The 21523-nt window shown below is 33.4% G+C and overlaps 2 protein-coding genes across 2 annotated transcripts; both read right to left on the bottom strand.

The window, feature by feature from the left end:
- Positions 1-369: 369 nt before the first annotated feature.
- LOC112518056 (mitochondrial amidoxime reducing component 2-like) lies at positions 370-7361 on the bottom strand. Its single transcript, XM_025125604.1, has 8 exons — positions 7185-7361; positions 5974-6123; positions 4473-4649; positions 3981-4069; positions 3029-3093; positions 2320-2422; positions 2029-2148; positions 370-645 (listed from the first exon to the last, which is right to left on the bottom strand). Exons 1-8 carry the CDS (start codon positions 7324-7326, stop codon positions 523-525), a joined length of 969 nt encoding a protein of 322 aa, XP_024981372.1. The 5' UTR covers positions 7327-7361; the 3' UTR covers positions 370-522.
- Positions 7362-13389: 6028 nt separating this feature from the next.
- LOC112518492 (probable envelope ADP,ATP carrier protein, chloroplastic) lies at positions 13390-18071 on the bottom strand. Its single transcript, XM_025126202.1, has 10 exons — positions 17744-18071; positions 16781-16837; positions 16338-16400; positions 15918-15974; positions 15733-15816; positions 15269-15337; positions 15082-15194; positions 14485-14654; positions 14098-14176; positions 13390-13675 (listed from the first exon to the last, which is right to left on the bottom strand). Exons 1-10 carry the CDS (start codon positions 18059-18061, stop codon positions 13552-13554), a joined length of 1134 nt encoding a protein of 377 aa, XP_024981970.1. The 5' UTR covers positions 18062-18071; the 3' UTR covers positions 13390-13551.
- Between the last annotated feature and the right edge of the window lie 3452 nt (positions 18072-21523).

The following is a 21523-nucleotide window of genomic DNA, read 5'->3' as shown; positions in this document are numbered from 1 at the left end:
TCTTTTACATCTCACTTGGACCTATAAATGTCAGGAACGGGTAGTGGCATCCAACAATATGATACAGTGGCATCTCTTAAAAACATATTTTTTTCCTTTATGACGGAATCATGAAGCGGTGGTCCGTGCCTATGTATCGGTCAAACTGCTTCCCAATATTTTTACCAAAAGACGATTTGCCTAACTGAACGATACTGACAACGGGTCGTCCATGAATAAGACCCAATCATTAGGTCTATAAACTTACTCAAAAGCACTATATCATCTCCTTAATTTAAAAACATTGGAACCTTTGTAAATTGCACTAATTAATTAAAATGACTAAAATACCCCTCACCATAAACGAAATGGCTAAAATACCCCTTCACATCAACACAAACACAAATTTTGCATTTTTAATAAAGCTCAATTATCCAACAAGAAATTAGAGACTACGGCCTTATTACAAGGGTTGTCATGATGTCGAAGTTTGATGGCGTCGACAACAAACTGATTATTAGCATACTTATAGCTATTAAAGGATCAAACGGCAACATCTGCATATGACGGGAGTATCTTTTCAACATGAATAATGTCTCCAACATTGATAACCTTCCTCCAACTGCTATCTTTATCCTCACACACGAGCATTTGTCCAAGGTAAACCTACAAAATTCATTCGACATATGAATAGTGAGTCATAAATGCTACCAATTAGCCCCACGGCTTCATATCGTAACACTACATATTGATCCCACGTGGAGAACATGTCATCTACTTTTTTGGAATAAAAGTCAGTTATATATACATCACACGTCGCAGAACCTACTTCTGGTTCTGGGTGGAACTTACTAAGCGTTTGTGGTTTACTTTGGTTTTTATTGAGAACATGTCATCTATGTGATTGCATTGTATATAATGTGCTTACATATATACACACATGGTGACATCGCCATGTGTGTCACATCATGCTAAGCCTATGGCATGCCATAACCTAATGCACAATTTTTGTAACGCAATATTTGGTTTTTCTTATTTTTTTTAGTGTTCTATTTGTTACTTCTAACGTATAACCTAATTTAAATTATTTTAATATCATTGACGCATGGAATAATAGTAGAAAATATATGTTTATAGTAATTTATATGATGTAAATATTTGCCGCGCGCAGTAAGTCATGCCTTGAAAAACACCATGGCATCGCCATGGCTCCTAAATCTAAGGTTTGACCTCACCACCACACCATGCCTCACACCTATTTGGACCTTGATATCCTCACATGTAGACCTCGTGCGCCGCTACATGCACTACTAAAAAAAACTCGTCTTTTAGGGCATACCTGCGTCCTAATGGCTACTAGAATGCTTAATGGGACTTTGAATTTATAAAAAGTAAAAACTATATAAAGGCGTTACAATAAGTCATCAAAACAAAGTTATGTAACCTAACAAGTTCTATCCATGAAGATGGACAATCTAATAAGACACAAAAAGTAAAATCATCCGATTAGCTTTTTCTATATGACATTTTTGGAAAATGTCCTATATATGAAAGTGCTATAACAGGTACTTTTCGAGCATCATAAAAATATTAATAGGATCATTTATTTTTGGTGTCCTATTAGGCTGTTCAACTTTATTGATAAAATTTATTAGTGCGTTTAATTTTGTCAGAACAACTTATTATAATGCCTACAGATATGACACCCAATTATTGGTCCTATTAACATAGTACTTTATTAGAACTCCCAATGACGGTTGAGTGTACTAAAAGACCACCCGTTTTGTTGTAGTAATATGAGAGAACATGGTGACACCACCCTCTAAAGAGCCCTAATAGTACGTGTCGCACAGCCATAATGGGGGAGTTAAATCACATGTCCCAGGTAGAGCTTATTCTGCAAGGAAACCCATCTCCTTACCGGTAGCCAAAGTCGCAAGGACAAAGTGAGGGAACACGTTGATACTAGTGACTCGATTATGTCAAAATGCAAATTAGAGTATGTACGCTACTCCACCCATTATTATTTTCTCAAGTTTTGGCACTCACCCGTCCCTTGTATTTTGTTTTTGTAGCATTCACTTCCAAGGCTTTGGCTGATCGAAACTTCATCATGGTTTCAGTTGGTTCACTCCCTTGCATCGCATCCTCTTGATTGATTGTGGGTACCTGAGAAAGATTCTCGTTTATAATATCTCGCCTAATTGATCCAATTAAGTATTTTGAGTTCGAGAAGTGCATAAGTTCAAATTTTTAAGATAGAAATTAGACAAACTCTAATTGTACATGTGATAAATGTTTCATTTCAACTACACATTTGAGGTAAACATATTGCAATACCTTACAACGGGGGCAAAGCATGACGCCTTGAAAAGTCAACTCGTTAATTTTGATCTGTTTCCATAGATCCTCGGCAAATGGTTCACAACCATCGACAAAAATGCTGCACAAGTCCAAAAGTTCCACGACCATGAGAAATTCGTTGCATAAAAGGCAAGAAGTGTGTAGAGTGGTTGTAACTTGTAAAGTGCAATTATCAACACTAGTTTGGATCCCCATACTAAAATAAAATCAATTTTATAGGACGTCAAATAAGTCTAAATATCCTACTAGATTACTTATAGGATTTTAAGTTTATATGATGAAACAATTATACGTCACGGTAAGTTGATCTGACATTCTTGGGGGCATTACAAGTTTTTTAAGACACATTAATTTGAAATAAAGTGTCTTACTAACTTTTTTACATGACGCTTGTTTTTATAGAACACATTTTCTTACATATAGGCCCTTGTTTTTATACAATACTTTTTCAAATATTGTCATATAAAAAAGCGACATCTCATTTCAAAGTTGTCCTAAACACTTGTTAGGATGCCCCAAAGCGTCCTATCAAATTATCGCAACACTTTTATATGGAACGCACAAGTGTTTGGTTCTATAAACTTAAATTCTATAAAACAGTCTATTGACATTTCGACATATTTGGCATCCAATAAATCCGCTTTTGTTGTAATGCATGCCGATAAGTGTAAACTAAAAGACATACTTGGGCCTAAACCGGTTTATGTTGACAGGTTCCTTTAGTTGTTCATTCACAGCATCTAAGGAAGCCTGCAGAATTCATAAGATAAATCAATCAAGTTTACGACCAAACACACGTGGTAACCAGCAAATTTAATCTTGGAAACTGTTCAGTTTGAAATGCTCGATATGATTAATACTTCTGTCTCTAAAAAAAATACTAGAAGAGTACTCGTACAATGCAGCGAAACACATCTCGATTYTAATGTTCTATTTTATTATTTGTCCCTGTCGATGTTATAATACGATTTTCTGTGTTTTTAAGAAAGCATTAATGATTTTATTTTTGAAGAAAATATAAATTTGAAGATATCATAAAAATTTGAAAAAAAATATATCAATGTTAATATCAAATCAACTATTTAAAAGTTCTCATTTTTTATGTAAATTTTTTAAATTTTTTTTTAATTATAAATTAATTTAAGTTTAATAACGAAATAATTTATTTTTGGTTTAATAATATAACATTTTATAAAGATAATAATTAAGTATTCTATTAGAACTCAATGATTATCCTAATTATATTTTAGATTTTTTATATTTAAAATGAGATGTTTATCCTGTATTTGATTATGTCTATCTGCAGTTAGTTACACGAATTCAGATATGGAGCTTTAATAGATTGTACTTACGCATAATCTACTTGCAATCTTGAGTTTTATGTAATATGCATTAATAAACAGTACTTTACGCATAAAAAGTGGTTTTTAAGAGTTTTTGTCAAATTTAAATGCTTTAGAATATAGTATAGATATACGGCCAGCGTTCCTTTCGGCATGACCCATTTTTTCTTAGTAATAGGTCTTTTCCGATCTATAACACAGATAATTTCGGGGTGGCATATATATGCACAAACTATAACTTTCAACAAATTCAAAGGAAAAAAATTTACTCTAAAAATATGCTTTATGGCTAACCTGGGAGATTAAATGGACTGGAAAAGCATCTGTAAATTTCACATTAAATCCAGGAGCATAGAGAGGGTCAACGGGTCTAGTCTCTGAATCTATATATGGAGAAAATAGAACAAATTAATCTTTCTCGTATTGTATGTTTGTACATTATATATATATATAGAGAGAGAGAGAGATGTGAGTTATTATACAACCCTTTACATTTGTACAACCAATACAACTTAATCTTAACTGTCCATTTAAATTGATGAATAAATGATTTCATAAAAGTTTTGATTGTTTTCTAATATAAAGTATCGATCATAATTAATAAGTCATAGTCATCTTCCATCAATATTCAAATCATAATAAATGAACTCTCATCATTTTCATAAATATCTCAATTTATTGGGTTGCATTGGTTGTACATATGTGATGGTTTGCATTTGAAACGTCCACTATATATATATATATATATATTTGAAGAACATATCGTAGAAATGTGATCAATTGTACCTTCGTTAAAGCGGACTAAGCGGCTAGGTTTTCCAAGAAAATCAGTGAACCATTTCGCAGCTTTGTCTCCCTCATCCAAGGCCGTGCCTGACCACTCCCAGACCGAGACCCCATCAGACTGTAAGGATGGTTTAGTCAATGGGACCATGAGCTCAGCCATCCCAGGAGCACGTACCACTGCCGCAACAAGATCAAGTGTGTTCAACACCAATTTAAAACTGATATTTCTTGATACATTTGGCCTTGAAGAAGACATTTTCAATGTTTGCTAAAAATTAGGACTGATGGTCAAAAACGAGTCCGAATATATGGTAGTATGACCACAACCCGCAGAAATAAAACATTTGTTCGGATGTTATAAGGTGCAATAAGCTTCGGCCGCTATACTACAAAAGTTATGAAAACATTTGTCTCACGGCTTTATGGGGGAGGTAAAAATCGCGTGTCTCGGGGGCAGGTGGGCGATGTCTAGCAAGAGTCAAACACCAACCCTTCCACTCATTCTGCTAAGGTTATCATTTGTGAGTTTGGGCCAACGAGGGTCGGGATTAATATAGCAAAACCAAACCTTTTTATAGGCTTGGTAAGTCGTCCATACTCGCCCTATAAACAATAAACAGTTCAAGCTTGACCATAGCCTTACGGGCCAAAAACGTCTTTTACCTTTAAAGACAAAAAAAAACATAACCCACGTAAAATTATGAGCTATGTAAAATCATTCAAAATACACCATTTTCTTTCCAACTTAAAATAAAACTTGTTATATGCATATTCTTAGGATAGCTAAAAAAAAAGTAAAGTTTCATAAAAAATTTGTTAGTACAAGTATTAATTAGGGAAATAGATACAATGTATAGGCTTCTACTAAGGGGCCGTTTGCCCGTTTACCAAATGCTTACTTGGGTAAGCGCTTACCAAGTTACATTACCTCATCGGATGATCATGAAAAGGACCATGAATCTTACCAGGTAAAAAACGAGGCAAGGACCTAGAGTCTAACCTGGTAAGTGAGGGCAATGACTCTTACCACCGGGTAATTGTTGCATAGAAAGCCGTTTTTTGTTGACTAAAATCTTACCCGGTAAGTAAATGATAGTGTTGTATTTTACCGCTAGATGCTTATTGGGTAAGTGTTTGGTAAACACCCCCTAAATCTTATTAAAAAAAGTATCAATTATAAAACTTAATTAATTATATTTTTCTGAAAAGAATATAAACAGGCTGTTTGAAATAATGTTTTCTACTCTATCACTCGTGTCACCCCTCTAATCTTAACGGGCCAGTCTGAGCACGTTTTTTCACAAATGGTTGTCCAAGCCCGATTTGCTAGCGGGCTGGAAGGACCACGTTTAGTGGGTCGTCCCGTCAGCAACTCTACATTCTGCAAAGATATCCACCAACAGGCTAAAGTAGTGAACACATCTACACGCACTTTCTATTAAAAAGAATACGCCACGAAGTACAGTTTATTGCCGGTTTGTTTAAGGAAGAAAATGTATACCCAAGTAAGAAGTGTTTTTGGGCACCCAACCCTGAGAAAAAGCCTCGATGGGTAGCTCAACTTGAATCAGAGCAAGCTTTGGTTCAACTCTTTGGGTGCACCCTCTGCCTTTCGAGTTCACAACCACCCACTGGCGATCCCACACAAACCCTGTACCAAAAATAAATTAATTAAATAATTATAATATAACGAGTTTATTTATTAATTTACGAATCTGCATTATTTTTAACTAGCTTTGCATTCATGTAATAGAGGATGGTGTAAAAAAAATTATTAACCTGAATATCCAACTCGTTATGCGAGCCGACTAATTCTATGACGACCACTTGCTTTGCAGATAGTCTGGAGTCACCGCATTTAAACCTCTGTGGCCACAAGGGGATTTTTATTCCTTCTTGGATTTGAATTTAGGACCTCCAGGTACTTTTGACCTTTGAAGTCAAGCTCAAACCAATCAGGCACCACCCTTGTGGTTGAGGGTGTAAAATTTTAAGAGTTAAGTTTATTAGACCAAACAATAAAACATCTTTTTTTTTAAGTGTTGTAATGAGTTTTCGGTGCGTCTTGACAAATTTTTATGAAACATTTGTTTTAATATGATATTTTTTCAAATAATATGCTATAAAATAGCTAATAGGACAGGTTTTTTTAAGTCTTAAAAAAACTTGTCATAAGGCCTAAAACAATTTTAAAAACCTATCATAACACATTTAGATATAATACTTTATTGTTTGGTTTTATCAATTAAGTCTTGTAAAAAACCGTCTATTAGAACGATCAGACATTTTTTACATCAATAAATCAATTGTATTATTTATCATTTTTCTGATTTTGGGTCAAAATAATGAACTTAAAAAGTACAATGATTTTAATAACCATCTTTTAAATTCCAATCAAAACAGGAAGAAATCACGTAAATTTATTACAATTTTAATATGTTATTGCTTCATCAGAGGTGCAAGTTTCGATGCAGAAAGTACCACCAGATTATACATCCAAAATCAGGACAAATTCCAGCAATAACGCTGTAAAGAGTTGTACGATTTGCATCGAGAGCTGTACCTTATTATTACTGAATCTAAAAAGTAGGTTAAACATAATTCTTTCTTTTCATTGATCGAATTTGGAGATTTGAATCTGATTTTTGGCCGCAAATATCAGAAATGGTAGGTAGAGAAATGGAGGAAGAAGGGCGTTTAATAATTGATTACCGGTAGAACAAAGGAGTGCTTGTGAAACAGAAATGCCCCTGCATGATTTGATCGGATAAACGAAGATCGATTTCACCGTCGGTGCTTTTCCACCGCCACCTGCTGCTGCCGCTGATCCTCCGTCTTTGTCCACCTCCGCCATACCTCTCTCTCTCTCTCTTTCTCTCTCAGCTGATGTTGGTCAGTATATATAAAGGTGCTCTGTAGATAGACACAAAAGTCGATAACCTCCAACCACAAGACAAAAAAAAGACATTATAATGTTAGATCTTTTAACATCCAAACTTATTTCAACTTGGAGCCTTCAAAAACATCGATGACCGTAAAAGCCGGTTAAATCAAACCAAACTGAACCATTTTTAGCGGTTTAGTGATGGTGATTTTAGTATCACCACTCACCAGGTCATTTAAGTGTAATAATTGAAAGTAGTGATCATCAAAAACCGGTCCCCGGCCGGATCGAACCGGTCCTTATCGATCTTGGGTTGGATCGAACCGGCCATAACCGGTCCCGGTTGAAAAAAGTGAGCCCGATTAAGCTTTATTGTAACGGGTTACGGGCCGCCGATACTAGTCAATAAAAAAAATTATAATATATTTTAATACATTATAAAATTTGTAATTTGATCATTCAAAAAAACTTAAAAAATACGATTTATTATAATTAAAATTACATCGTCTTATAAAAATTGTGAATGTTTTTTTGCGTTTTTTGCGAATTAAGAACTTGGTATGTAAATCCCTCAACCAAGACACTTATAGTGTTTAGAAGGCAAAAAAATCTAAAAAACGGCTACCTAACAGCTATAAAAACGGCTATTTTTAATTAAAAAATCAGGCCGGGCCATAACTAGTTCCGGTCCCGGTCCCGATCGGTCCAGGTTTTCGGTCCTATAACCGGTCCTTACCGGTCCTGGGTCGGCCCCGTCCTTAGCCGGTCCCGGTCCTCCGGGGGCGGTCCCGAGCCAGACCGGGCCGGATTGGCCATCACTAATTGGAAGTAACAACGAGTTTTAATGGGGTCTTATATTGTGTTCTAATACAAGTCAGGAGGTGTATAATGCATACTTGTTATAAGACGAGTATGACCCCGGACACAACGAAATGGTGAGGGTCAAAGGGGCAGCCCCCCTTTGAGGTCCAAATCGTAATTTTGGACTTAGAATGTAGTGGAAAACTTGATCAGAAGGACCAGAAGTTCTGGTTGATTAAGAACTAGAGGGGCTTTAGTTGTTAAGAGCCAGAGGGGGATCTAGTTGGTCTTGCTTCTGGTCTCGTGTCTTGACAGTTATTGAGCAGTTAATGTTCAATTAATATGCAGCTCTTGTGATTGTCCACTACTCCTAATAATAAGGCATAATTGTCATTTCGGTTATTTTTTATGAACATAAATACCTTTTATGCTTATGTTTTGGCACGTTTTTTTAACAATCCTTACATATTCTACAGCAAGTTTGCTCTCGTTTTTGTGCCTAGAAAAGGAAGTGTCCTCTTGAGTCTTATCCTATATTTAATTTCGTGTAACCTGGGCATCGGGTCGAAATATCAATTCGGAAAGTGATCTCTTACACGATTCTTAAGTAATATGGTTCTTGAGCGATTACCCTATTAATTTCGATAACACTTGGTCTGCAAAATGGTCAACCGTTCGGTATGCAATTTAAACACATTTTTGGCGGCCTAAGTCAATCGGACCAGTAGCTTGTGTACATATACGTTTGGGCTGATATCCCGTATCCATTAGTTATAGTGTTGGGATTTAGATTTACTGAAATGTTAATAATTAAAGATAGCAACAAGATCGGGGATACCGAGGATAGTGATGGTCAAACCAGCCCACCCGGGACTGCCGGAGGATCGAGAATGGGAACTGACAAAGGACCTGCCCTGCCCAGGACCGGTTATAGGACCGCCGACCGGGACCGGTTATGGGACCGGCCCGACGCGGCCCGATTTTTAAAAACGTAGCCCTTTTTAAAAAAAAATATAGTTGTTATATGAATGTTTTTTTTGGTCTTTTTTGCCTTCTAAATCTTATATATAAGTGTCATGGTTGAAAGATTTGCATACCAACTTACAAAACATAAAAGAACGCTAACAATTCTTGGTTTTAATTATAATAAAACGCATTTTAAAGTGTATTTGAGTGACTCAATTACAAATTTTTTAATGTATTAAAAAAAATCTATCATTAAAAAATTAAATAAAAAAAAATTTGTCGGGACCAGTTGGGACTGGGACCGGCTAACCATAACCGGTTATAAGAATACTTAACCAGGCTTAGTATTTTCGACCCGGACCAAGACCGGTTACGTGGGGCTGGTTATGACCGGCACTGTTGAGGCCCAGGAATGGTAAGGAAAGGACCGACCCAGCCCGGGTTCGGTTTTTGGCCCTCACTAACCCGGGATCACCTTATCCTCATCCTCATCCTCATCCTCATCCTCATCCCCACTCCCGCTCCCACTCCCACTTCCCATCCCAGTCGGGAAGAAGATTCCATCCAATCTCCACCGAAGATTGAGGTCGGATATTTTTCCCCGTTTATAAAACTTTAATTTTCTCTATATTATTTTTATAATGCCAATTTCATATTTAAACATTGTATCATTCTAAATAATTTTCCAAATTTTAATTGTAACATTTGTGTAAAAATAATTCAAAAATCATATCACTTACAATATTTAATCATTGAAATTTTATGTACATAGTTGTTGTTATATCACCAAAAACTTTCCTACAAACAATCAAACTATGTTATACTCTATTTGCCATTTTTCTCATAATTGCAAAAATGACAATATATGCTTAGTTGGGTTTGTCATTTTTATTATATTATACATATACATATACATATATTAGATATACATACATACACACACATATATATATATATAGAGACTTGAGATCATGTGACACCAAGGGTTTTTCGTGAGACCCGTAAAATCAATTCTCAACCCTTGGATTAGATCTACAATTAATCTGAACATTCATAATCACAAAATTACCACGAGACTTCTCAATAATCATAAAATTGTCACCGTGCAACTTTATACCGTTAGATAATTAGCTTATAAAGTTGATCAATGAATATATTTATTTTAGAAAAGGAAAATATTGTATATGTATATGTATATGTATATGTATATGTATATGTATATGTATATGTATAATATAATATAATAAAAATATATGTACAATTTTAAATCATTTTAATAAGTTATATAATAGTTTATATTATTGAATATTTTCCTTTTCTAGAATGAACTTTATAAAAGCTCTTTTATATTAAAAGAAATTGAATTTTTCATGGAAGATGATGATAAGATTACTTGTAACGCATAAGTGACTTTGACGTCAAACAAATTAGGTTCACATAGTGTGCTAAAAGTTGATTATTTATGGGGTGTTTGTGATTGTTTATAAAAATAACTTATTGACTTATTTTGGTATGATATCGGTAATAAGAATTTTTGAGTGTTTGGATAAACAGCTTATACCGGTGTCAAACCGGTAATAAGAAATTTTAAAGAAGTTAAATCATTCTAACTTATAATAAGTTGATAAGGACTTTTATAGAAACGTATAAATTATTTCAAATAAGCAATCACAAACACCCTCTTAATAATTAACCATTTCCAAATGGGAGAAATCTATTTTTTATATTTTCAATGTATGAATTGATCTGATTTTAACATTAAAGATGATATAAATACTTAAATTTTAAAAAGAAATCTTAATTTATCAATGATTATTATAAAATATTAATATATTAACATGTTGCCTTCACAACATTGTCGATAAATATTGTGATTTATTGTGTATATAATTAATTCATCTTCAAAATTGTTTTTTATCTCATTTTCAGATAACATATATTTATTCAACGAATCAAGGTCGATTCCATTTTAAAAAAATGTATTTTATTTTAAAAATCAACATAACTGACTTTTCCATAGATTAAACCACACCGACTTCTCCCTATATCAAATCACTATTTTACGAACTTTTGATCCACCTTAAACGTGCACCCGCTCACAGAAATTTCAATTCTGCTTATATCTATTTATAATACAAAAAGTGTGTAGAATAATTCAAACCATCGTTGTAGCTTCAGAACATGCCACTTGATCTTTGAGTTATATGTTTCAAGACCCTTCATCGAAATCATATTTGAGCACATTTTCCTTGTCCCTTTTTGGGCGTTCCCTTCCCTCAACGCTTCAACATTTCAAGTTTTGATAAACGTCTACAACATTATGTTTGCAATTTTAGACCATCCACTTACGCACTACAGTAAAATATAATGAATTGCTTAGGTAACAGGTAGGATAAATGCTGATATGACACAAATCTAGCAGTTAATGCAATATACATGAGCAAGAAGGAAAGATGTGAATAAATACTAATAAGTACGGAGATAAAAACATATTTCCTACATATATAGTAACTCTTGGAATTCACAAATAGGGACAGCATGCAACAAATGGTTTATTTCCAATTTAATGCAACAAATTCTCTTTTTGTCAATCAGACTAAATTAATACTGACCAACTTAAGTTCAATCGAGGTAGATGATTAATATGCCCTGAGTTTCTTTTAAGACTGTCAAATTAAAAAGTTCAAAGTGTGAAGGCTAAAATGGAAGTTTGATTATAGTTGTAAAAGTAACTGAATGTCCAACTGTCTGGAATACTAACACTGCTCTGACAAATCAAACAGTTGGTGTGCATCCATGTCTACATGACTAATACTCCAAATTAATCTAATACCCATGTAGTAAATGCCATAAAATCGGTACATACTCCTCTAATAACAAGAAAAAATAGAAAATTCCGAGGTTTAAAAATCAATAACAACAATACATGGTCGAAGAATTCACATATTCAGCTTGAAAGTTTTCAGCTAGTAACTTGTATCTTGGGTCATGACAGTCTTTTATAAATAATATCTACGTCCAAGTCGATTGTGACATGTAGCTGCAATCTTGAAACTCCTAAACCCAAATMATCAAATGTTAAATATCACCCAATTGCCAAATGGTTGATACTTTGGAGATGAGATGGGACGAATTAGAAAAAAAAAGGGTAAAATGTGTTGAAATGTAACGAAGTTTGGTTTACTTCTTATTTAGAGTAACGATCTTTGGTTTTTCTCAATTGATGTAATAAACCTTTATTTTTTCCTATTTTATTCAAAGTTTGTTTCACTAATTGAGAAACCAATTTTTTTTGTATTTTAATGCATTTTACTCATTTAAAAAAGGAAGCGGGGTTGGTACTTCTTTTTAGTAGTGGTGGCCAAAAATCGGTCTCGGGCCGGTCCTAATTGATCCCAAGCTTTCTCGTAACCGGCCATAACCGGTCTCGGCCCCGGTCGAAAATGGTAAGATTGATCAAGGTTCTTCATAATCGGTTATAGGCTGCCGGTACCGACATTAAAAAATAATTTTTTTAATGATATATATTTTTAATACATTATAAAATTAGTAATTGAGTCACTCAAATACACTTTTTAAAAATGCATTTTAATGTAATTAAAATTATGTTGTCTTAAAAAATACATTATAACATTATTTAAAAATATATTTATTTATAAAATTATTTGAATTTTCGGGCCGGGACAGGCCGGTCCCATAACCAGTCCCGGTCCCAAAACTGCCAAAAACCCCAACCGATCCAGGTTTTCGGTACCATAACCGGTCCTTACAGGTCCCGGGCTAGGGCCTTTCCTGGTTCCGGTCCTCTGACGATCCTAGGCCGATTTGGCCATGACTTTTTTTTAGTGCGGACTTACCTTCTAATTTTTTCTAACTCGCTGAGTCAACTCATAAGAAACTCAAGTGCGTCAGACCAAGTTATTGTCATATATATACAGAAACAAATATTGCAAGAGAGAGAAAATCGTAATTGTCATGGGATATGAAAGCCAATATATTCACTAAACTAATAGGAAATAAGAGTAAATTATGTTCTTGTTAAAAATTTGGATTTGGTCCTCATGATATCAAAATTTCGGTTTTTATTCTTAAGATTTGCAATTCATTTCTATTTTCATCTTTGAAGCCAAAATACTACTTTTAAGTATGAAGAACAAAAATAGAAAATGAACTGTAAACCATAAGAATGAAAAAAACAATAGATTATAAGAACGAAAAAAGGTAATGAATTATAAATGTCAAAAATACCCATCAACGCTAGTCGCAAAGAAGCCGGTGACTAAACGATCAAGAAACCTCACATATCATACAAATGATTTTGGCGGGAAAAGATGCCGGCAAAAATTGATGTTTCTGGAAAAAAACTGATAAATCCTTAGATAATTGACACAAGGATAATGATAACTTAGAGAAAACGAATTAATATATCTAAAAAGTCGAATCATTGGCGCTCTGCTTTTGTTCGTTGCGGTTTTCTTCCAAAATTCTTTGGAACTCTTTCTCGCTTGCGGAGATCATGCGTTTCATAGCATCGAAGGTAGTCAGCTTAATGCTGCAAAACATAAAGAAAAATATTAATACATAATTCGTCTACTTTATTAAATGACAAATATATTTACACTCGTGTCTTTGAAAAGGCTCAAGTTATGTTTTCTAAATCTTCTGCTAAATCTTTTTCGCAAGCTAGTGGTCTTTTCGGAACCAAGCTCTCTGTCTCTTGAGACAGAAGAAAGATATGCATACATATTACCCCTCCGACCTTACTTTTGGGTGGGATATACTGAATATTGTCCACACTTGTCACCCAACACTAAAACAAGTAGAAGAAGCCTAATAAAACGTAACGAACTCAGTGTATCCCACACAGAGGTAGAGACTGAGGGAAGGATGTACACAGACCATTATGACCCGGAGGGTAGAGAGGTTGTTCCTGTGAAGCCTAGAAAGCATACAGAAATACTTTTGTAAGTCTACCTGCTGTTTGGTAAGGTTTTCAAAGCATTCGGCACAAAACCTCTGTATAATCCAGCTACACCATCACGAGCGATGATACCTGGACAATGTAATCGAAATAAAAATCTTATAGGTGTTCTTTTTGAATGTAGGCTGCAAAAGATTTAAATTTAAATTAAGAAAATCTCCTTGAAATGAATCAAGAAGTTTGTTTTACGCATATTTTTCTAAAAAATCTAAAATGAAAAAACTTGATGAATTATTTGGATAAACGTGGGTGTCCGAAGTTAATGGACAGACAAACCTCCAGTAGAACAGGTGACCACTGGGAGCAAACTCAAGGTCTTACCGGTTAACGTGCCCAAGGGTTAACGTGAAGAATAATGCGAGATGAGTGGCAGGCATTACCTGGAAACGCGTCTAAAACGCTTTTGTAAGGTGTACCCCTCATTTGCATTTGTCTTCTGATAGTATCCAATGGGTAGCATGTAAGTGTTGCAACGGTGGCTGCCACGAAGGCCGTCAGTACTGATGCTTCAGCTTTGTTTCGAAACTTTTCTGGCAAAGACTTCTTCACCCTGGTATCATCAAATATACATACATAGAATTGTAATCAGCTTTATAGGACACCAAAGATGTCTAAATGTCCTAATAACCTGTTTTATAGGACTTGAGTTTTAGAACCAAATAACTGTGCGTCCTTATATAAAGGTGCTACAATAGGATGTGTGCATCAGGTGTTTGACGTTTTTGGTCAAATGGGTCATTTTCTGGTGTTCAAAGTAGACGTTGATTAACAGAATTTAAAGGGAAACAAGGGTATCACGTTGAATAATATAGGAAGAACTACCAACAATGATATGTCAATTGTTCAAAATAAAGCCAATCATGTTGATTTTGACTTCAGAAAAATGACTCATTTGACCTTAAAAGTCAACCTTTTTTTGGATTGAAATTGTATCTTGGCTATTCCATTGAATAACTGTTAAAAGGATGATAACTCACAAGTCGAAAACACAAAAGTTGACCGCAACATATGGGGCGATTCCGATAAGAGAAGGTCCAAGACCCCTATAGAAAGATCCCAAGCCTTCCTCTTTTAGCATCTTTACAAAAACCTGAAATTACGGTAACATCCATCTTGAAAACGTAAGCATTTTGACGGAAGTAAAATCATAACCATCAATCTTACATCTGTCATTGTTTGATACCCGGGATCAACTGCCAATCGTAATCTGAGGACATCTAGCGGGTACGTCACCTGCAATAATCTCCAAGGTTAACACTGCTATATGTAAAAGCATGGACAAACAAATAAATAGATACATATATACATATAAGGGCAGGTTCACATGAAAACCGTAAGTATTTCAAGAACCTTGAGAACCAGCATATTCATTGATGCATACACACTATATGAATTTCAGATGCATTAATGCATATCTACTTGCATACTGCCTAGATGACTATACTCATCGACATAATACATATTCTGATATGTATCAAAGAATATATTGAGGAGTATCTATAATCTTTAGGGCCCCAAGGGATTAGTCAAGGTGCGTGCGGGCAAGTTGGCCTGGATACCCACATTTACAAAAATGAGAATATTATTATCAAAAGATTTGAGCATGGTAACATTAGGTCTAATCTTACGAGAGTTGAAGTCATGCCAGCACAGGCACCTGCTGCTAATCTTCCAATAAGAGAAAGCTCGTCATCCGTTCCTTTAAAAAGTTTCTGCATGGTTACAGTAAGTTTTAAACGCGTATATTTTCATCATTTGTATATACAGGTATCAAATAGCACTTACAAGAACTCCGAAACAATATTTTTCATACCTTATAGGTGTCATAAGCAAACAGTTGGACTGCGCTATAAGGAAGGACACGTACTACCTGCATCAGTTGATTAATTTCGATAAGAGCCAATCAAACAAAACTATTTCACTTGTTTGATAGAATAGTTTGCCTATCAGTTAAATGTCTAAAACACCCTTCGCCTTGATGAGAAAAAGGTTGAATCTTGTGCACCAAAATAATTAGCATCAGGCATTTCAGTTTGAAATCTTTCCCAAAAGAATGAGATATTGCAATTTTCACAAGACACCCTTTAAATGGGAATTGTTGCAATTTCATGGAACGCGCAGAGAGTAAGAAAAAAGGTCCATAGAACTAGCAACAATATAAGCATTTCAATGACAAATATAACAGAAATAGTTTTTTGGAAACAAAATTATGAAAGCTATTTGGTCTAAGCACCTGAGCAAAGTTACCCTTCCAATATCCTTTAATGCCTTCTTGCTTCCCTATAGATACGAAGGCCTGCAATCCATTTCCAAATATCAACGATAAACATATGCAAGAAAACAGATCTAAGGTGAACAGGAAAAAGTCACACGGTTTTAGAAGTGCATAACTATTACGCGTCTTAATTAACTAAATGACAATTTTACCCTTCATAATAGAAGAAGTAATGAATTTCCCCAGCTCCTAACTAACGGTAGAATTGGAAAGTAGGCACTTACTTTTGAAGGTGACACTTATTTTGGGACAAACTAAGAAATATAGAAGCTTATTTTGGGACAGAGGGAGTAACTAAGTGGTGGTAAACATGCAAATGATACCAGTAATGATACACAAAGATTAAGAGTAAAGGATGTGAAATGAAAGGGGGAGAATAGGTAAGATAAATATAAACATACCTGTATAAATCCAAGTGTTTTCTTTGCACTTTCTTGCCCGACTCTTAAACCATGAGTCTGCAAACAAAGAGATGTTATAATGACTCAGAAGAATCTCCCATATGAAACAGAGCCTTGATCCTTAGAGCAACTGCGAAGGTTATTCTTTTGGGCTAAACCTTGCAAACAACTGTTACTAAGGCCAACAAATGACATAAAAGGAACATCATGTGGCTTCCCAAAAACATGTATATTTTTACTTTGCAAACAACTGTTACTAAAATTGAAATAGAAATATCCATGAGGAAACATGAATTCATTGAGTACTCATGCCATCAAAAGTTTCTATAAACATTGGTTTCATAAACATATTTTCTAAAGAAAACCTGAAAGTGGTGGTGATAAATTACTAACAAAACTCTGTACGAATTATATTTATGAAAAGTTGTAGGTTTGAGATCACTTTTCCAAAGGGAGTACTATTATACTTGTTTCTTTACATCCGGGACTTCTTTCTTTTCATTGATTCAGAAAAAAGAAGACCTTCATAACCGGAAAACTGAATCCCACTTGGATTCAAAACTGGATGCGGAAAGAGTTGTGAGGAACATGTGGAACCCCATTAGACTACTCTCCGAAAAGAGACATTGAGGAAAAAAGGAAGGTTCCAATACATATTGAGCAGAAATGACGTGAGACTCCAACATGCCCCGTCCAACTGAGGCAAGACAGACACAGATTGTCCCAAAGTGTTGAGTCGTAGAGTGTAGAATTAGGCTATCCATGAATATTTCTTTATTACAAGTTGCATTTAACAAAAGGAACAGCTCACATTATTTAACTACACAAGAAATTTATATGCTGCGGCAAATGTCAGCATCACCACCACCAGCATCATTTAAATAACACAAAACACAATTTCAATTCAGCACCAACAGCGACCGCCCTTACAAAATTTCAAAATTAGGTACAAAAAAAATTCACCTGCATGATGAGTTTAATCCGGTCAAGAGGCGCAGTAACCGTTTTAGCAGCAGCACCGGAGAGCGCACCGGCAGCAAAAACGGCGGCGTCTTTAGGCACTAAAGCAACAATTGCCAGGGGATGTTTCCAGAGCTGTGCGGGGGTGGGTTCAAATTCTAGCGTCTTCTCCATCATGGAAACGGTAGCAAAACCAGCACCACCACCACGACGCCATTGAAGGTGGTGATTTTTGTGAGATGAGAGAGGTCGGAGGCCAGGAATTTGCTTCCAAGTTAATTTAGGTTGATTTTTGTGGCGAATGATTTGGGGATTCGACATTGAAAGAAACAGAGGGTTTGATGTTTGAAAGAAGATAAGGTAAAACCCCCAAAGAGACAGAGAAAAAGAGAGTATATTCGTGCTGTTAATCAACCCAACGTTCGTTGCTTGCGTAAACGCGTACCGCCAAATTCTTTCAACCATTTCTTTTAAACCAATTGCCAATTTTATTTTTAATAATATTTATTTTTTAATCAGAAATTTATATTATAATTTCCAAAAATGAATTCTTTAAAACATAAAAAATAATTGATAAAAGGTGAAATTTTTTACATTTGAAGGAATCTTCACAACTCATTATTTATCTATACTATATTATAAAGCATTTAACAAAAAAAATTAAAAACCATTTTTTATACATAAAATACTGTATATTGATGTATATTACTTAAAATTCAAGATTATAAGTAAATTATGCATTAAGTACAACTTATTAAAGCTTTATGTTTGAATTCGTGTAACTAACTACGGATAAACATAATCAAATAAATAGAGGATAAACATCTCATTTTAAAATATAAAAAATCTAAAAAATAATTAGGATAATTATCGAATTTCTAACCGAATATTTAATTATTATCTACAATAAAAATTATATTATTAAACCATAAATTACTTTGTTATTATATCTAAATTAAATTATAATAAACAATTGAATTAAAAAAGTTACATAAAAAAACGAAAACTATTAAATAGTTAATTTAATAGTAATATCGATTTTTTTATATTTTTTATGATATCTTCAAATTTATATTTCATTCAAAAATAAAAACATTATCGCTTTATCAAAACCACATAAAATTATATTACATCAATAGAGACAAATAATAGAAATTAAATATTAAAATAAAATTTTATCTCGCTGCATTGCACGAGTACCCTAGGAATGGCAAAAAAAACCGAAACCGACGGTGAAAACCGAAAACCGAAACTTTCGGGCCGGGTTCGGGGACATTTTATTGGGGACGGGACGGGGATTTCAACGGGGACGGGGGCGGGGACGGTGATCACCGGCCCGGTCCGGCCCGATATGTATATATATATATATATATATAATATCTTTAAAATAAGTAACATTAATTTTTTAAAAAAAATTATCCACTTTAGGGCATCTCCAGTGCATGACACTCTACCAGAGTGTCATGGACTGCCACATCAGCATTCCACTCACCATACAACTCTATCATTTTATACCCACACTCCAATGAGTTTAATGGATTTCCACATCATATATATATATATATATATATTATCTATAAATATAATTTTACCAACAAATTTAAAAATCTACTAAAAACAAGGAATAATACATTAAAATGAAAATGAAACGAAATTAAAATACATTTAATAAAAAGTATGAGACTAAAATACATCAGTTAAAAAGTACCATAGCTAGAAAATGAAATTAAAACTAAATGTAGTTTATGTAATGTATTTTAAAATTAATGTAATATCTTATTAATGTAATGTATTTTGAAATTAATGAAATGTTTTATTAATTATGTTGTTTTTATAAATTAAGAAAAATAAAAATAAAAATTAATGTAATATCTCCCTATGATGCGTGCAATGCCCATTAAACTCCTCATAACACCCTTCACAATGCATGATGCATGTCATGGTTCCCATTAAACTCCCCATGACACCCCATTGGAGATGCTCACCTCAACAACTCAAATAAAGCTCACGAAAAGTCTAGTTTATTTGTCAAAAACCGTGATTTTAGTTATATGATGTTCGAATTTTTGTTTAATTTTATATTATAATCTAATACATTGTTTGTAATTGGTTCAATTATGTTTGAGACATTTAAACTTAGATCTTTAAAAAAATTGTAATTACTTTTAATTGTGAAAATTAACATATTGTAATTTATTTCATATCGGTTTTGGGTTTCGGGTTCGGGTTCGGTTATAACCAACGATGAAAAAGAGAATTTTTACCCTTAACGGGTTCCCCAACGGGGATCGGGGAAACCGCGGGGACCCGATGGGGATCCCCGATAAGATCCCCGACGGGGATCGGGATGGTTACGGGGACGATTTTAGCTATCGGTTTCGGGGACGGGGATACCAATACCCGGCCTGAACCCGACCCGTTGCCATTCCTAGAGTACCCTTTTAGTTATTTATAAAAAAAATATTTTTTATTTTTCATACCAACCAAAATCTTTGAAAATTAAATGTGTAATAAAGAGAAAGTAATATTTTATGAAAAACATTAAATATTTTAATATTATTATTCATATTATAATTTTCAAAAATGGAAAATTTCCAAAAAGAAAACGCAACAAACTTTAATGATTTAATATTTAAATTATTTTTTAAATAAAAAACTATTAAACCTTCATATTTTAAATAATTAAATCCCTGAACTATTTTTTTTTAATGAAAAACTATTAAAATTTCTATTTTTATATGAAAAAATCATTAAACTTTATTTAAATCCCTGAACTACTTTTTTAAATGAAAAACTATTAAAATTTCTATTTTTATATGAAAAAAATCATTAAACTTTTTCATTGATTGATTAAGTTTCTGAATATTTTTATAATAAATAAACCATGGTACTTTTATAAATTGGTTACCTACATCTTGTTAACCCAACATACATTAACCAACTAGTAAACGTTTGATTGTCTATTTATTTATTTTTTAAAATCAGGGTGTTAATCATTTAAAATGTGAAAGTTTAATGGTTTTTCCATTCAAAAAAAATATTTAAAAACTTAATCATTCAAAATGTAGAAAATTTAATATTTTTTTCACCAAAAAGATTGTTTAGAAACTAAACAATTCAAAATAAAAAAGTTTTGAACTTTTCATTTCCAAAAATGGAGAAGCCGTTAGGGCATCTTCAACCTATTACTAAAAAATATAATATTAAAGATGATGTATCCATTGAACACTAAAAAAATCAATTTCAACAATCCGTTACAAAGAACACTAAAAATCATCTTTAATCTAATAATAATAATAATAATAATAATAATAATAATAATAATAATAATAATAATAATAATAATAATAATAATAATAATAAAAAACAATTATTAATCAATATATAAATAAAAAGAAACCTAATATTATATTAATATATGTTTATGAGGAAGTCTATTTTATTGACCTCCGAATATAGAGACCAATATTTTTTACCTCCATTTTTTTAGTCTTTTAATGTTCTATTGAATATGAAAACACTTTCATTTTTTCTGAGATGAAAAATTATATTTTCTTTAGAGATTTTGACTTTTAATTCTTTATTTTGAAAATTTTATTAAAAATGCTCTTAATAATTAAAACTGTCTTTAGCAAATCAGTTAATAAAAATATCTGCAACAGATTCTTAAAAATAGAGATTTTACAAACAAATTCTCCAAACGAAGAAAGTTTCAAAGAGAACTTGTAGTTCTTGGAATCTGAAAAAATTGCCAAAAATGATTGATTAGGAAAAAAGATCATT

Source organism: Cynara cardunculus (genome assembly GCF_001531365.2).
Source record: "Cynara cardunculus var. scolymus isolate 2C chromosome LG 9, CcrdV1, whole genome shotgun sequence".
Classification (NCBI taxonomy): domain Eukaryota; kingdom Viridiplantae; phylum Streptophyta; class Magnoliopsida; order Asterales; family Asteraceae; genus Cynara; species Cynara cardunculus.
Note: the sequence above shows the minus strand (reverse complement) of the source record. Positions and strands in the feature narration are given on the sequence as shown.

Coding starts and splice junctions, on each gene's coding strand:
- LOC112518056 (XM_025125604.1), bottom strand. CDS start 7,326: ATGGCGGAGGTGGACAAAGACGGAGGATCAGCGGCAGCAGCAGGTGGC. Junction 4,650..5,973: donor CAAAAACACTTCTTACTTGG/GTATACATTTTC, acceptor TTGTTGCGGCAG/TGGTACGTGCTCCTGGGATG. Junction 2,149..2,319: donor TGCTTTGCCCCCGTTGTAAG/GTATTGCAATAT, acceptor AATCTTTCTCAG/GTACCCACAATCAATCAAGA.
- LOC112518492 (XM_025126202.1), bottom strand. CDS start 18,061: ATGTCGAATCCCCAAATCATTCGCCACAAAAATCAACCTAAATTAACT. Junction 15,817..15,917: donor TTGCTTATGACACCTATAAG/GTATGAAAAATA, acceptor GTAACCATGCAG/AAACTTTTTAAAGGAACGGA. Junction 14,655..15,081: donor AACTTTTGTGTTTTCGACTT/GTGAGTTATCAT, acceptor TGATGATACCAG/GGTGAAGAAGTCTTTGCCAG.